Source organism: Pinus tabuliformis, chromosome J, assembly GCF_031772625.1.
Source record: "Pinus tabuliformis cultivar Carrire ecotype Pingquan chromosome J, CPIR1, whole genome shotgun sequence".
Classification (NCBI taxonomy): Eukaryota; Viridiplantae; Streptophyta; class Pinopsida; order Pinales; family Pinaceae; genus Pinus; species Pinus tabuliformis.
The window spans coordinates 899,016,189-899,035,193 of record NC_142295.1 but is presented as its reverse complement, the minus strand read 5'-3'; the positions used below and the strand labels follow the sequence as shown (position 1 = coordinate 899,035,193).

At 37.2% G+C, this 19,005-nt stretch overlaps 1 protein-coding gene across 1 annotated transcript; it reads left to right on the top strand.

Annotated features, from left to right (window-relative positions):
* The first annotated feature begins 1,903 nt into the window (after positions 1 to 1,903).
* On the top strand, positions 1,904 to 3,614 carry LOC149229586 (uncharacterized). The gene is made up of 4 exons (XM_089375872.1): positions 1,904 to 2,778; positions 2,881 to 2,967; positions 3,061 to 3,153; positions 3,326 to 3,614. The coding sequence occupies exons 1-4, from the start codon at positions 2,656 to 2,658 to the stop codon at positions 3,521 to 3,523; spliced, it is 501 nt and encodes a 166-aa protein (XP_089231998.1). The 5' UTR covers positions 1,904 to 2,655; the 3' UTR covers positions 3,524 to 3,614.
* The last annotated feature ends 15,391 nt before the right edge of the window (positions 3,615 to 19,005 follow it).

Below are 19,005 nucleotides of genomic sequence, written 5' to 3'. Positions count from 1 at the left end.
GAATTAGAGCTTTCAACATTTGAAATAATGATACTGAGAGGAAAACATAGGCAGAATTTGAAAACCAGAGACCCAAAGAATACACTTATCAATACTATGGGTTCAATGAGCTTGAAGACTCTTACAATAGCAACAGTCAGTGTTGAGTAGAAGCCCATGTGAATCATGGTGGGACTGATCACACTAAAGTTGTCAAGCAATGGCAACTCCAATGGATATGGCTAACATATTGGCCATGGCCTCACCTTTATAAGATTCTTTCTTCAGGGGAACTGCAATCAAATGCATATCAAATGGGCACAAGAGCTTTCAACATTTGAAATATCGATACTTTGAGAGACATGCACCAAGGGCTGCATCATTTAGGATTTGTACTCAGTTTAGGTGTCATATTCAAGGGGAAGTTGTTATGCTTTCCACCACTTCATAGATTGTTAGAGTGATGAAACAAAAGAGGCTCCCTCTTGAGGCTAGATTATGTCATTCATATCAGCTGTGTTGTTGATGTCCTAGCTCAGCCAGGTCTTGCCAAAACTCTATTGAGGTTCAAAATTTATTATAAACTGAAATGCCTTCACAAGAATTGACCTCATAAAATGCCATAATCACAAGATATGCCATACATGGCTGTGATTATGGCTCGCAAGACCCTTAGACTTTGAGCAATGAGGCTCGCAACATCACTTATGATTATGCACTCTACAATTCTGTGACCAGCTGAATGTCAAGCAATTGAGCCGCGATTTAAATCCTATTTTGTCAGCAATAAGTACTATACTTTGTCTTTATTTAGTGTAGAGAACCAAGCACTTATTCTGCTCATCTATAGAAGGGACAATGGTTGTTTTCCTATGAGGTATAAGGAAATCCTATCAGATGTTTTGTATTTTCGTATGGAATTGAATCATACTCCTGCACACTGTAACATTCATATATATCAACCTGTAGAGGCTTTAATAACACCTGGTATTCTGGTTAGTGATTTTATTGGACCTCATGTGCATATCCTACATGCACAGGATGGACTATTCATATGTTACAGGGTATTATTCTTATTATTTAGGGTGCACATCTTCAGGTGCTCAAGAACGATTACTAGAATAGTCAGTTAATTCTGCAATTTAAAGGATGAAAAAGGAGGTTATAGGAGTCTAGTTTTGGTTCTCATCCACAATGTCACACTAGTCTACCTGGGCATGGTTCTCATGGTTTAATAGTGACTTGAGGAGTCATAATACCACAGATCACTAAACACGAACAGCTAAGGTAGCCCAAGGACAATAGCCATCTTTACACATTAATTAACAGGTCTTACATTAATTATCCTAGGGGATTTTAATACTTCCAAATGCTTAAAAAACAGTTAGCAGAGCATTCACATTACACATTCCAGCAATCTTTTCTATAAACCAACCAAATGCAGTCAGGAGAGCCCTCCTTTTAAACTATACAACCTTATTGTTAGTATGATCAACCTTATTTTAATATATAGTGTGACAAACCGTATGTGACAGGCAGGTGGAAAACTTTTCTCGCAATTGACTAAGCGACGTCCTGCGAGCCAGACTTGAGACGGAAACCCTCGTCAGAAGTATATGCTTGGCTCTTTTCCAAACAAATGAATAGTCAATGAGGTTTTGTGTAATCACTTCTGGTATCGTATTGGGTTATTGTTAGAAGCGATAATTGGATTCGGATTCTCATCGAGTGAGTTGTTCTGCTTTCTCAATTTGAGAGGGTTTGTTTGGAGGGAAAAACGAAAGAGGACATACAAGAATAGTGAGGGGAAAGATGCAGAGGAAGAGGATTGAGAACATCGCCGGCAGGTAGGCTACATTTTCCAAACGTAGGTGGATTGCTGAAGAAAGCTTACGAGCTCTCGGTCCTCTGCACTGCAGAAGTTGAACTTGTGATTTTCTCCCTAGCAGGAAAGCTCTATGAACTGTTTTTTAGTGCAAATCCTACTATTTTGATTCTAATAATCATGGCTATGCAAACCTCATGAGATTCTTACTAATAACCCCGGTGGTGCAAGCCCTAGTAAGCTCGATGTTGAAAAACTTAGTGTAAAACCTCCAAATCGTTGGTTTTGTTGTAGTGCTTATTGGAGAGTATATAAAAAATTTCACACCTTTTTATGAGATATGGGAGGAAAACATGTTAAAGATTTTTAATAAATATAAAATTTCCAAAATGATGCTAGTTACGTGTGATTCTTTTTTCATTGTTTGTGATTATGAAAAATGAAACTCAATGTTTTTTCATTAGTGCACACATATTTCATTATATAATTGCATATAGAAAAATCATTCCAGAGCCGATAACAATAAAAGTGAAGAATTTATGGTCCAACGTTATATTTAAGGGAGATGTTTAAGGATGACGTTTGAATTTTGTTTTTCATTTAAAGACATTTGGAGCAAATATTAGGAAGGACTTTGAGAAAGGATTGTCCTTGATTTTCGAAAATGGAGTTGTTCCTTTCCAGCCATATGCCCCAAGTGACCATCAAAGGGAGAGCTCATATGTTTTTTGGATGTTTTCTTTATAGCCATTTTTTTACACATATCCATAGAGTCCCCATGCCATTGATGTGAATTACTTGTTCGGTTTTTTTTAACCAAAATTTTTAACCAAACAAGAAAAATTAAAAAAATGCCTCAAGATCAAAGACTGAAACAAAGACCTATTGACATACCTTTTAAAGTATGGAAAGAACTTGTAAAATCATATGAGAAGTTGGATGCACAAAGAAAAGCCGGAAATGAGAGCATTCAGGTATTGAATTTTTCATTAAACATTATTTAGAATGTATTAATACTTATAAGTATCTTAGACATGTATTTGTGTGAAAATAAATTGAATTGGTTTATGTTTAAGGACAAGGCATCCAAGGCGAGGTTAACCAAGACAAAAGTCACTCATCGTAGTGGCCAGAAAGGTTTAAAAGCACTGATAACAACCTTTGTAAGTATATTAAACATGTGATATTTTTTTAATAAATTTTGTACTAGAAGAAAGTCATTGTTATCTAATTTCTCCCTATTTACTGATTGATAGGAACTAAAATATGGAAGACCTCCAAATCATTTGGAAAAGGAGGTGCTGCAGCAAAAGAGATGGGTTGAATTTGTTGTTTGGATGGATTCTATGGTATGTAATCTTAGTTGGATTTCCAATATACTTTTAAACCATTTTTTCATTTTATTTTTTAGTACTATTAGATATTATATCTTACCTCATTTTATGGTTAACATTGTATAACAAAAACATGCATTGTGTTATGTAATTAATACTAACATGTAATATTGATTTTTTTTGTCAGAATGCTATAGGTAATGATTGCCAAGACGATGATCCAAATTATGTTCAACATATATCAGGAGATGATGAGGATGAGGATGAGGATGATGGTGGTGAAGGAGGAGATGATGATGATAGTTGCGGTGTTGGTGATGATGTGGATCAGAGTAATGAGGATGGTCAAGATGATCATGAGGATGATCTTGGTGGTGGTAGCTAGGCATGCACATGCATTGTTTTTTATGAAGAAATTATTGTGTAGAATGACATTGCTATTTTTAGATGGGTGTTGTGAATTTACCCTATATCAATGAGACATTTTGATTTTGTAATCATACGATGAGTTTGATTTATGTATGTTGTTAATTTATCGTAGAATAACGATATTCATGAAATATTTTGATTTGTTAATCATATTTGAATTTTACTTGTTTTGATTAAAAATAATACTAATTTTATTAGTATTATGTTGTTATTTTATACATGTTTTGAAAATTGTTAATGACACATTGTTATTTTTTTGGATGGATGTTGTCAATTTCTCTTAAATTTCTTTACAAATGATTTTGAATTGTGATATCTGCTTTAATGATATTTAGAAACTATAATATATTTCACTATGAATCTATAAAGGGGGTCATATATGTAAAGAAAAATATACTCTATATAAGAAGTGAAATGCGGATGTAACCATGGATGCAAAATTGAAAGTAAAATTGGATGTTAAACTAGGAATTAATACAAAATGCAAACAATTGACATACAAAGTGTTTTAAATTAGAAGTGAAAAATTGTGCAATAGTTGACACAAAGAAGGGAACAAAACATGGCATACAAAAGGATATCAAATTGGGCAAAAACAAGGACACATAAATGGGCACCAAATTAGATGCAAAAAAAGACAACAACTACATGTAAAATAAGATGCAAAGTTGAGCGTTAAAAAGAAGCAAAAAACGTTACAAATTAATATGCCAAATGATGATGCAAATAATGGTGTAAATTTGGGATGAAAACTTGGGTGCAAAAAAGGAAAAAAAAAAGATGTAAGAAAAGACATAAAACAAGATGCAAAATGGCACTGAAAAAAGGTGAAATCAAGGATGTCATATTGGATGTAAAAAATGATTCCTAATCACATGCAAATTTAGGCTCGAACTCAGACACAAAATTATATGCAAATGTGGACACAAAATGAGGCAAAAAAAGATGCAAATTTGGATGGTGAAAACGATGTAAAACTAAACACCAAAAAAATGCAAAATTGGATGAAAAAGTCGGTGTAAATAATGGTGCAACATTCGACACAAGTAGACACAAAAAAATGGTGCAAAAAGGGGCATAAAATAACTTAAAATTGGATGCAAAACTTGGTGCAAAAAAAAATACAAAAGTAGACGTAAAAAATGGCTCTAAATTGAATGTACCATTAGACACAAAATAAGATGCAAAGGTGGACACAACACATGACTCAACATAAGATGCAAATATAAATACAAATTTGGATGCTCAAAATGATGTAACATTAGACGCAAGAGATGGTGTTAAAAATGATGCAAAATTGGATGAAACAAATAACGCAAAATATGGTGCAAAATGAGATGGGAAAAATGGAGACAAATAAAACGTAAATGTGGATGTAAAAAATGGTCCAAAAAAAGATGCAAAAATGGGCACAAAAATGGATGCAAAATTTGGTGCTAAATCAAATTCAACACATGGTGCAAAGATAGGCACCAAAGCTGGTGCAAAAATAGAAGCAAAAACTAGTGTAAGACTAGATACAAAACCTGGCGTAAGACTAGATGCAAAAACTGACACAAAATGGATGCATAAAAAGACGTTAAATTGGATTCAAAATACAGTGTAAACTTGATGCAAATGATGGTGCAAAAATGGAAGCAAAGAATGACACAAAATAGGAAGCAAAAGAGAATGAAAAATAGATGCAAAAAATGACACAAAACTAGAAGCAAAACCTGTCATAAAATAAGATGCAAACCTTGGTTCAAAATTTGACGCAAAAAATGATGCATAGTTTGGTGTAAAAAATGATGCAAAATCTAGCGTGAAAAAGGATGCAAAATCAGGTGCAAAAAAGGACGCTTTAAAAATTGTACAATAGAGCCAGATTTAGCGCCAGGGTGCTCATCACAATTACAAAAAAAATGCACTAAAATCTGGCGCAAAATCTAGCGCAAATCGCTGGTTTTGTTGTAGTGTGGTCTAAGTGTTAGTGATGTCTTGCATGGCTTGCTCAAGCCTATTTTGTCTCACATGGGTACATGTGTATATTGTATGTAACATCTTGTCAAGTCGAAGTTCAAGTGTCGATAGTTGACTTTAACAAACATAGGGTAGTTGAAGAGTCATGAGGGTAGGTGAACAATCACAAAGGGGAATGTCAAGGGCCATCCCACCCTCTGCTATATATAATCCCTTGTAACTCATTGTATAGGATTTTGGTCAACAAAGCTTCCAATAGGAGTATCTTAGAGAAAGCTTGGATAGTAGTGTAACGATCCTTGGCTTCTCCACTGTGCAAAGCTAGTATATCTCTTTGGAGGAGCATGCAGTAGTGACTATAGCATTCTGCAGTCAGAACTAGTGGTTGGTCATGGTTGTATTGTATGACTGGAACTTTCACTTCTTATTACAACAGAGCCAACACATTTCATGAATATGTTGTTATTGTATTTCATTTAACTTGTCTACTCTAATAATATATGTATTTGTTTTCTTACATATGCATGTATGGATTTCCTATATAAGTATGTATGAATCTTACTGAAATGTGTTGTTGGTTTAACCATCACTTTGGATTGCTAGCTCACTTTCTTTCTAGTTTGTGATGCATCTTTGCTCGTGTGTTCCCTTCTTAACTCTGTGCTTTCACAGGTTTCCAAGGGGCACACTAACCTCATCCCCCGTGTTTTAGAACTGCTCATGCACCTTCCTTGACTAACTACATATGTCATACCCTTTCTACCAACAGGGACATCTTACTTGCCTCTGTGCACCATCGCAGCCAAGGCGATACCGTACGACCCATTGTTGGGACTCCTACACCAAACGGTTTAAGGTCTAGATAGGACTTCTTACAGGGGAGATCCCCTGACATGTTGGCGGTCCAACACCGTCAAATTTTTGGTGCTAGAAGGAGGGCCAGATGACAAGCTGAGTCCTCACAATCTGTTTTGGATCTCTGCATATCTATCATGACTAACTACATAGTTTCTCTTCCGGAGTGTATGTCTTATGAAAACAACTTCAAAATCTCAGAAGAGATCTTGGATAACTTGTCACATAAAACATATGATGGTGGAGGCTATGTAGCCTTGGTTAGACACGCGGGTAGCATTGTAGGCTCATGCGGAAGACATGGAATCTTTGAAGAATACATGACCTGCACGTTGTTCGTCTACACGCTTCCAGGGAACCCATTTCACTTGTTTGCTACGCTGCCTGAAAAATATATTCATTGTCTTGCTCATGTGGTCGAAGAGATAGACCATGCTTTCAATCACTTTAACCGTAAATCACTCAACAAAGAAATTGTGGAATTATGAAAAGCACCCGTTGAATCCGTTCAACAGTTTCACACACACTTTTGTAATATTTCATACCAATTTCCCGAAGATGAAATTGATTGGGAATTTCTCGATAGAATATTTGAGTATCTTCTTCACATATCCGAAAATCTGCAATTATTGAAACCATCCAAACCTTGCTCAGCACATTTCGGTGATGGAGTTGTGCAATCACAGGCATACACAATTCCTGTCACAAGTGCCTGTCTACCTTCACCTCATCAAACAGTTCCACCACTGCAGAGTGATGTGGGAGATTATGCACACACATCCATTGAACTATCACATCCTCCCACCCCACCTGCTCTTGATATCTGCGGAGATTTGGCTTGCAAACCTGTTGGTTATCACATGGATTCATTCCCTCAACCTCTGTCCATGCGTTCGATTGATCCTTCAGATTGTACTGTCTTGTGTTCTTCCATTTCGGACTCCTCACTTATTGTGAATGAGGATCAAGTTGTTGATGGCGTTGGTACTATGCAGCTAACTCGCGCCATCATACATGATGAATGTATGTGGGAATCTAAAGAAGAACATGCAGTGAAGGATGACTCCCTTCCAGCCATGCCTCATCCACTTTATCCTGACATCACTTGTGATTCTGCCACTGCTGATTTCCCCTATGAAAACTCATTTCCAGATGTTTCTACTTCTGATCGTTCATAGGACATGTCGGATGTCAGTCTGTCATTACATTTTGAAGAGGACACATCTTCCTTTGAAAATCCTTCTAATCTATCATGTGTGATTTCTTAAAGTACAGAGGGTGAACATCCTTGCTTCTCATCTACCCCTCTGCACGATTCATCAAATCATGAGGATGCCGAAAAAAATCCTAGATTTTCTAATCTTGGTTGTCGTGATCTCTCTACTTCTTTATACAATCACGATGTTGATTCACTTGTTGTTAATCTGTCTAAGCCACTGGTCTACAATGATCTATATGTCGATGAAGTCGAAACCTCGCAGAATGTCAAGGCACTTCAACCCGAGCTGATGGTTATGTCAGGCCCTCGCTGTCCTGAGGTTGGTTACACTTCTGATTAGGAAGTTGATCAAACATGAAAGGCTCCTCATCACTCAAATGTATGCATTGAAGATCAATCTAACACTCAGATTTCACTTCCTCCACTCGAACTATGCAATCCCATCACCCATGCATTGGAGGAATCTTACACAACAAGAACACTTACACAACATAAGTGGTCTACCCTTATCACATTTGCTTGCATGTCACAGTTAAGAGAATGTATACACTCAACATCTGCACTAGTGTAGCACAACACCATGGAAATTCCACTGGGTGCATGTCATGCGCTTTGAGTCATTTTTGTTTTGTGGACGCTTATAAGCTCAAAGTGTATCACTCTTCATCATTATATGTTTCATGATTGCTGGTTTGCACAACTGCGATGTTCATAAACCATGCCTTCACTAACATGGGTCGACCAATGTGCCGATGGCTGCATTGGAAGTATCAATTCACGTGAGACGACCTATGCACTATTAGCTTAGAAGTAGGAGTAGTGTTTGCTTTTGAGTTGTTTGCTTGCATGCATGTTTACTTCTTTCTTTGTGTATTTGCTTGCTTTATTGTTCATTTTCTTACTCTCTTTGCATACAAAGTTGCTTCTTCTTCTTGCTTTTCTTTTTGGTGTGTTTGCTTGTTTATGTCCATATGTTAGTTTCGCATGGACTGTGACCAACTCTTGAAACAAGCTGGGTGAAGTACAAGAGGACTTCTACAACTATCAATACTTGGTTATTTGTTGTCCTACCTCTTATGTAAGAACTTGTTGTCTTCAGTCCATGATACATCAATGGAAAATACATACTCTTCGAAGTGAAGCTTGGTGAAAACACAATGCTTGCGTGTGAACTAGTATCACCTACTCTAGTCAGTTGTTTTTGGGTCAATCCTTGTCATCTCAGTCAAGTAGAGTAAGATGAGGGGAAAAACATTTAAAAGCATGTTAGAGGTATATACAAACTACTTCTGTGAATGAACAACCTCTTCTGCTCTCAATAAGTTGGGATCCCTCTTCTGCCTCTGAAATGAATAAGTGTTATGCATAGTTATGAAAAATGAAAATGAACAAGGCAAAAGAAGAGAAAGGGTTCCTGCACAGAGAGGTGATGCAAGTAACTCCGCCGGGGTACTGACGAGGCTTGCTAGCAAGGGAGCGATGCTTGTGTTCCTGCGTGACTCCGTCGGGGTATTGTCTAGGCCTATTGGCAGCAGAGCAACACCAGAGATGAAACTAAAACTCTAACAATAATATGATTTGTGCACCAATATACCCCTCATCCCTAATTGATACAATTGTGTTGGCTTGTCTTGGAATGTGTGTCGACCGACCAAGATCCTCACAGATGATACATCTTACAATCAAGCAAGTGTGGAAACCAAGACAAACAGAGAACTGAACAATACTTCTGAAGGTGTTAGACTTGATTTTCACGAACAAGGTCCATTCAGAGAGCTGGAGTTCTACTAGTGGTTCACTAAGCGTTGTAGCGGCTACAACCACCCTCCAACATTTTGTCTTAGCTTCGATTTGGAACCTTCATACCAACCATCCTCAGAAGCATGTTTTACACTATCAATCACATCAGCTTCAACTATTTCATAGTCTTGTCAACCTATGCATGAAAGTTTGTTCCACCTCCTTCACAGGCTAATTTCCGGACTTAGTGTCAGTTGCTGGTTGAGCATCTCCCTCTAGGAATTATGCAATTCTGGAGGGGAATGAGCCTTCCCTCCAGAAATTGTGCAAACCCAGCTGGACACTCAGCTGGGCTCCAAAATTGTGCAATTGTTCTTGATAGTCTTCCTCTCAAAATTGTGCAACTCATCCCAAGGCAGTTGCTCAGCCCATAGATTGCGCAATTCTGGCCAGCAGTCACCCGCTGCTCCCAGAAATTGCACAATCCATCTGGACAGCTAGCCCTGCAGCTAGCAAAAATTGTGCAAATCAGCTAGGTAGCCTGTTGGGTTCAGAAATTGCACAATGCAGTCAGACAAACTTCCTTGATAAAATTGTGCAGTCTAACCCAAGACAGCTGCTCAACCCATAAATTGCGTAATCCTGGGAGACAGTCACTTGTTCCTCTCATAAATTTCACAATCCCTCTCGGACAACCATATATGATTAGCCTAAAAACTCCTCAAATCCCTCTCCCAAGATCGCAGACTGATGCATGTGCCTTCAGGATGACAAGTTCACTCCAGGACAGAGAAAAATTGATTTTCATGCATGGATTACTTTTCCCAAGGCAACATGCAAAGGCATCCATAGATTTAGGGAGTTATTTTTCGCAGCTGGAGGTTACATGTATGGATCACTTTAGAAACCTCCCGCCAAGTGTCGCCTTTCCTAGATTTATGGCATGCATGTCATAACCTCGATTTTATCAAAAATAATTTTCCGGATGCTACAGAGCTCATTCCTCACATCAATCTTGTAGCTCTGACATCCCACATCGCATCTAGGAGTCATCGGCACATTCAACTTAGCTATTTTGGGTTAAGCCTGCTTCGCATATCTTGCGTTGTGTTTTGTTGCTTTTTGTGTTTAGGCTTGTGTGAGTGTTGTTTTATTGATTTTTATGAATTCTTGCTATCATTTGCATGCATGTTAGCTTGTATAACTATCATTTTAGTTTTTGTTTGCATCTCACTATTGTCACATGCATGACATTGTTTTTTCACTGACAGCCATAGTTGCGATGACCCGCTTCACACGCATGCATGTGTCCCATTTTTTGAATCATTCACTTACTGTTTGAATCCATAATCATTCACTCTTGTTTTCACTCATCTCATCATGCATTTAGACTTCTCATGTTTTCAGTCGCTTATCGGCCGGTCTAGGCTGCCTTGGCTCAAACCGTGCCTTGCTCGGCTAACACTATGCATCTCCAGAAGAAAATGCTCTATCTTCCCACCATAATTTGTGCAAGTCTAGCCCAACACTGACCTCTAGGCTTGCATTGTGCAAGCCTTCGAGGCAGTTTCCTGCTGGCCCCAAAAACTGCGCAATGCAGTTTGCTGGTTGCATGTCGCTGCTGACTGAAATTGAACATTGCGTAGTTTCAGTCCTGAGTAGGCTAGGCTGGACTGTGCATTGCATAGTTCTAGCAGTTAGTCAACCTCTTGAGAGCCCAAACTATGCCTTGCGTAGTTTTGGCAGTCAGTCTCCCGACCTCCTGACGGAAATTGCACAACCTTCACGATCAATCACACAAGTATGTTGCATGTTAGTCCTCCAGTTTGTTTTGGTTTTCAAATAACATATTTCTTTCAATGAGTGTTGCTATGCCTCTAGGTATCATAGGTGTCGTCCACCTCCCAACAACACAGGTACAATGGCTTCCAGGAGAGCAGAGTCAAAGACATCGCTAAGAGCGCAATTCGGGATGTAGTCGATCAAGTTTCTATGGACTTGCCTATCCACGAAGACATCAAGTTGTTCATGGACAAGGATATCAAGATGAATGGCAACGACATCACAACGAGAATCACCATCAGCAGTAGCAGAAGGCAGCACACTTGTATGCGATGAATGCAAGAGGAAGGTTTTTGACAGCATAGAGGTAGAACAAAGCTGCAAATTCAAGCCATATCCACTTATGACGAAAGAAGCTTTGGAGATTGAGGTTACGAGGTGATGTCGCAATACGTAGATCGTGCGAAGACAGAGAGAGAGAAAATGAAGGAGTTGCATGTGATGAAGTAGCAAATCAAGGAAGAATAGGAGCTGCACAGATGAGAGAATGAGTTACAGTAGGAACATGTACAACAGGGGGTGCAACATGCACAAATGGATGAAACTGTGCTCGTACAAGTTATAGATACATCCAAGGATAATTTGAGGGGCGAATGTTCGCCCTTTGGCGAAATTAAGGGGTTTTAAATTTTTAGTGGGCGAATATTTTGTATCATAGTACATTTTTACAAATCACCTCAAATAGCCCACCTTATTTTAAGGGAGAGGGTAAAAAAGGTAAATTTAGCCCTTGAAATTAGGACTTACAACCTTCCATTCGCCCATTTTCAAGAATAGGTTTTATTTAAGTGAATCCATTCGACCATTTTCAAGAATAGGTTTTATTTAAGTGAATCCTATGGGCCAAATACCATATTTATAAAAGAGGTATGGTAAATTCATAAAAATATAAATAAATGAGAGGTATGGTAAATAAATAAAACATTTTTTATATTTACTCCATAAGTCACCATATATACATGTAAGGGTGTAAACAAATAAAAATATAAGTAAAGTGGAGGTATGGTAAATAAATAAAATGTCTTTTTATACTTACTCAAAAGGTATGGTAAATAAATAAAAATATAAATAAACTAGACGTATCGTAAATAAATAAAACCTCTTTTTATATTTAGTCCATAACCCTCGTTCTATTTATGAAGGCTCAAGAAAGAGGTTTTATTTAAGTGAATCCTATGGGCCAAATACCATATTTGTAAAAGAGGTATGGTAAATTAATAAAAATATAAATAAACGAGAGGTATGGTAAACAAATAAAACATTTTTTTATATTTACTCCATAAGTCACCTTATATTTACGAACACTCAAAAAATGGGTTATATTTAGGTGAAACCTATGGCCAAAATACTATGGGACAAATACCATGGACTAGACTGTTATTAATACCATGCAAAAAACCATTATTAACCCTAATATTAGAATTAATAAAAAAAAAATGGCACATGGTACTGACCCATGGTATTCACTTGGAATGTAGCCTATTTAAATGGGGGAATTAAACCAGCATGTAGCCTATGCTAAGATTCACTAGGACTTTATAAAGTTTTATTATTTAGTGAAAGGCTCGCCAAGATCTTACAGGATTTTATAATTGAGTAAAATATTCGCCATGCCTGGTGAGAGATTCGCCAAAAAATTATATATACATATTATATTATTGATAAAATCGCCTTCCATTTTTCCTATATACCATGGAGATTCGCCCATTTATTATATTTATAAATTTAGGGGGGCTTCTTAAAATTTTCCCTGGATACATCCCAACAGCTGGCATGAAGCAGATACGGTGAGTGGTGATGTTGATCACATGCAATGGAATTCAGCTACATGCATGTCATTATGTGCACGTATGCGATCCCACCCATTTGGCACACTCACTAAGGCAAAGACAAGAAGCAAGTACGACTGGAGCTCAACATGTACCTTGACAAGTTGATGCGCATGGTCACCAACACACACTTGGAGATCAGCAGAGACACTATGCATCAATATGTTGCTGGTCTAGCCTCACTGAAGGCAATGATGAGCATGTTATCAAACGAGTTGGATAGAGGGGCCATATTAGTTTTCACAGATGCAATGGAGGCAAGAGTTGTCTTTCAGCAGGATGTCACCATTGAGCAGGTGGACATCATCACAGACGACCAAGCTTAGCATCAGTTCGCCACCGTCAATTATTGTAAGGATGTCAAAGATTTGGTCTTACCACAACGGTCCGAGTGTTAGTGATGTCTTGCATAGGCTACTCGAGCCTATTTTGTCTCACATGGGTACATGTGTAGATTGTATGTAACATCTTCTCAAGTGGAAGTTTAAGTGTCGATAATTGAATGTAACAGTCATAGAGTAGTTGAAGAGTCATGAGGGTAGGTGAACAGTCACAAAAGGGAATGTCAAGGGTCACCCCACCCTTTGTTATATATAGTCCCTCATAACTCATTGTATAGGCTTTTGGCAGCCAAGCTTCCAATAGGAGTATCTTAGAGAAAGCTTGGACAATATTGTAATGAGCCTTAGCTTCTCCACTGTGCAAAGCTAGTATATCTCTTTGGAGGAGCAGGCGGCAGTGACTGTAACGTTCCGCTGTCGGAACTAGTGGTTGGTCATGGTTGTATTATATGACTGGAACTTTCACTTCTTAATATAACAGAGCCAACACGTTTCATGCATATTTTGTTATTGTATTTCAGCTAACTTGTATACGCTAATATTATATGTATATGTTTGCTTACGGATGCATGTATGGCTTTCCTATATAAGTATGTATGAATCTCACTGAAATGTGTTGTTGGTTTAACCATCACTTTGGGTTGCTAGCTCACTTTCTTTCCAGTTTGTGATGCATCTTTGCTCGTGTGTTCCCTTCTTAACTCCATGCTTTCACAGGTTTCCAAGGGGCACACTCACCTCACCCCCCATGTGTTAGAATTGCTCATGCACCTTCGTTGACTCACTGCATACATCACACCCTTACTACCAATAGGGACATATTACTTGCCTCTACGCACCATCATGGTTAAGGCGATACCGTATGACCCACTGTTAGGACTCCTACACCAAATGGTCTGAGGTCTAGTTGGGACTTCTTACCAGGGAGATCCCCTGACATGTTGGTGGGTCCAACACCATCAACACATCTCTTATTGAAGACAAAGTAGTAGTAAAGAGTTGTTTGAATTTTCCATTTCATCAGTGTCATGTCATGTCATGAATCATCATGTGCCACATCATTTGTGGATTATGTAAATTCTATATTGGAAAATGTAATGTAAAATGGAAGTCCAAAAGTCATCTATGTAATGTGAAAAGTCATGTGGGAGTTGAAAGGTCATAAGGAAGTCAAACAGTGATGAAGGTAGTCCAAGAGTTACATGGGAGGTGAATGATCACCCCATTTGTTATATATACACCCACATTGTACATGCAAACGGATTTCCACCTTGGCTTCTCCTAACAAGCATTAAAGAGGAAGATATTTATTTTGGAGGAGAAAATGACTTCTATAATGCTCCACTATTGGGGCTAGTGGTGTTTGTTGTTTCAATGTATCTCAGAACTTTTACTTAATTTAGAAACTCATTGATATGACACACTTTCATCCATATGTCATGAATATTGTAAGATTGTTTTTCGAGTGTTTGTGATGGATGTTGTTTCTCATATGTACTAAAGAAATTGAACTATTTCAATGGCTTTGGTACTTATCTTGTTAAAAGTGTGTTGTATTTGCTTTAATAATCATTGCTTCCTTAGGAAATATTTTTCTGGTTCATCAATGATTCATTCTTATGTATGTGCTTGTGTGCCTTTTCTATATTTGTATTATTACTTGTCTTTAAAGGTCCCACTTTTCTCTCCCATTTCGGTAGAAGGACCTTGATACTTTCCGTAGTTGAACATTTCACAAGGCATACTCACTTGCAAAGATACCTGTGTATTGCTCTCTTGTGCTGAACTTTCTAGCCAAGGAAAATCTACAACATACATGGTAGTCAGGTCGATACTCTGGATGGGGCTCCTACTCCATATACTGTGAGGTCTAATTGGGACTTCACATCAGGGAGACCCCCTTAGTTGAAGGATTTCTAGCACTGGCAACAGATTGTAATTAAAAAAAAACCCTGGAATTTCATCATAGATCGCATGAAAAATATAACTTGAAGCTACTCTCATCACAGATAAACTTTATAAAGGATAAGATACTCTCATCACATAATGTATTGAGAGTAATATATTAATTTTATTTGAAGATGGTGTGGTTCCATTCATAAACTTCCACGTTGGAAATGTAACAAACATGTTCATTGCAATGTTTGCAATTCACCATTGCAAGACCAACGTAGTCAAGTATTCTTTGTTCGGGTTTGTTCTATCTAGATTCTTATACTTGGCATAAATCTAAATAAAAAATGTTTGACAATGCAACTGATGTTTTTTAATTTTAACAAAATGCATTTCCAAAAATCATCTCGACTTCCTTGATACTCACCATGGGTGGTGTATTGCTATATAATTGTGCAGGCTGTTTCTAGAATCAATTTGTATTTTTATTATATTTGTCTCATCCTACCCTTATGTTTCAATGGTCTATGCCATAAAGTGAAGCAATTGTATCTACGCTACAACTCTCTAAAGTTAACAACTTCGTCGTGATGGTAGTAACATATGGTGCATAAGAATACCCTGGAATATGGTAAAAGCCATGGACTTGATAATGTCACATACAATGTCCTTCTTGATGGGCTTTGTAAATATGGTAAAGTACAATTCAAGATGTATATAAGTTTTGGAATGGCATATGCCATAAACTAAAGCAGTTGCATGTACATTACAACTATCTAAAATTAATAACTTCGTCATGATGGTAGCTTATGGTTCATAAGAACACAATAGAATATGGGAAAACCTGTGGATACTATCACACACAATACCCTTATTGATGGCCTTTGTAAATATGGTAGCGTAGATTTTAAGATGCATATATGTATTGGAAAGGCAAGGTTTTGATCTTGTGTTTAATGTTATGACTCCCTATTTGAAATTCCTATTTCTATTGTATATTTTGGAATATTTTATAGATATGAATACTTCAAAAATATAATGAATAAAACAAAAATTGTTATAGTTTATACCCATAATTGACTGACAAACAACCTCTAAATAAGATGCCCATGGTGCGATTGCAAATAAAGTCGTCATAGCATCACTGAGGCTCTTTGCGATGCAAAGTTTGGACAAAGGTCAAAAGTATAATATCATCATCGAGGCTCTCTGTACTGTAAACATGTTTTGATGGAGGACATGAGAAATTATATTGCAAGTATTAAATTTTTTAAACCATGGGAAATGGACTATTGTATTGCCAATATGAAAAGTTTTTTAATAATCTGAAATGGAGTTCATATCACATGTCTTTAAATTACATGTGATTGTTTTAATGTATTGCAAAGGTTTAAATCTCCATGTAAAATATGTTATAGGAATTACCAGTAGGATAGTAGGATAGAAAGTGTTAAAAAACACAAAAATTGTGAGGCGATAGAATAAAATAAGAATCAGGAAAAAACCTTCCCAATTAGTGCTTCACAAACCCCAACCCCATATAAAGCCCTAACCCTAAAGATTTGAAATTCACATAATTGAGTCAAATTTTAAAAATTAGGCAAGGTTAGCCATGTAAATTAGGCAAGGTTAGCTTTTTTCCTGCTTGAACACATTATTCTCAAATAAAATTAAACAATATTTAATAAATTACATGTTCAACCTTAAAATCAGAGCCATAACTCATCACAGATAACCCTAAAATGAGAGATATAACCCTGAAATCAGAGCTATAATAGGCATAACAAATCCATAACAATAATTTACCCTCCACAAAACCGAAACCAAAATTAAACCAAAATTAGAGCCATAAACCCTAAAATTAGAGCCATGACATCAATTTACCTCCACAAAACCAAAAAAGCAGAGCCATAACACCTAGACTACAATTTCTAGCAAGAAAGATTATGTTAAAAAAAAAACAGAAATTGTGAGTCATGCCCACACACCATTGCAACGGTGATGAAGACTCGAGCACCTGAACAAATCTTACTTACAACAAACTCCTGTAACTAAAACAAGACAGTGGTGTTACACTATAAGAAAACCCAAGAGAAATCCATGTAAAAACAATTGTAGAATTTGAAGGGTTACCTTCATGAAATAGGACTCAAGAATGAAACCTCCATATCAACCATTCGACCTAATGGAATTTGCAATAAGTCTGCGTCGTGACAAATTTACCACTATTTGGTGCACCACACTCAACTTACAATAATCCACCAAGGGATAAATGGCGTGCAACAACCCCGTAAATGGAAAGCCCCCACAATCTCATCGAAACAACCTCACACGAAGAAAATGACAACCTTAAGAGGCAAGGAAATGAAGGCTTCTATCATGGGATTCTATGTAGCATAACGCCCACACATCAGGGCTGAGCAACATAAACGAGGGCATAATACCACCTCCTACGTTTGAGCAAGAAAAAACCCTAAACAACCTCGAAAATGATTGTGAGCAATGCCAAAAGGTTGGCAACACCTCATACCTTCCATGTATGACACCTATTGTACAGTCCATGTGAATGAATGCATGCACTTTGATGACATGGAAGGGAAGGCACACAACAACTCGTGTCCCCTATGGCTCCTCACAATTTTTTAAGCCAAGAACACATGACTTCTTGCATAGTGATGGTTCCATCTCACCTTGGCTTTGGCGTGCTTCTTAGTTCTCCTTGTTCTGTGTGTTTTCAAATGCTCTTGAGTTTTATGCAACTTGGCGCTGTGATACCATGATAAAGATTGCAAAGATTGAAAACATGAAACTAGAAATGGAGTGAACTAGCTCTAGCTCTTTTCATCATTGAGTAACATCAAAATAAATTACATAAGAGAGAAGGGAACAATAGCAATAAATCAATCAAATAAGACTCAACTACAACTCAACTAAAGCAAACTAAGTATGACACCCAATAGACAAAAATGAGAGTGAGAGGACAAAAATGAGAGTTAGAGATTAATGCTGTCAACAATATAACTCAACTAAGTAAATTTACCTGAAAGTGAGTATTACACCCTATAGACAAAAATGAGAGTGGGGATTAATCCTCTCAACGATTTTTTGAATTGAAAGTCAATTAAGTGCTGACGAGAATGAGAGTTAGAGATTAATGCTTTCACCAATATTTTGAATTGAAAGAAACTTTTTACCTAATTGTACGAATACATTGATCTATCTAACTTGTTACTTTGAATTGAAAGTCCATTCCATTTTTACGTTGTACATTAAAACCTTGCTGTCCAATACGTTTTGAAAATGAAATTTTCGAACAGACATTGAAAAAACATTTGCCTTATTAAATTATTCAACAACTTCATCGATTAGTACTATTAGACGAGGATTGAAAGAAAAATTTACCAGTTTGTAAAAATTTCGAGGGTTCCTATCATCGCGTCCATATTCTGAACAGCGCACCACTAATTTGAAAATTGTTCAGCAATTCTCGTTTCTTCCATAGTCTATTCACGGTAGGTTCGAGGCCACCGTAGCTTTCAAATTGAATGCAGGAACTTTCATATTGAATTATCTGCACCCATCATATGCCAAGGAAAATTTATGGACAATAGACAAATTTCGGCATCTCAAATCTTTGGAGTGTAGTGCTGTGGAGAGGAGATCTATTTTCAACGCGGCTACGAAACTTTGGTTTTGGTCACAGAAGTTCTCCACATAATATTCCTACAGCTTAATATTCCACATAATTAAACTCCTT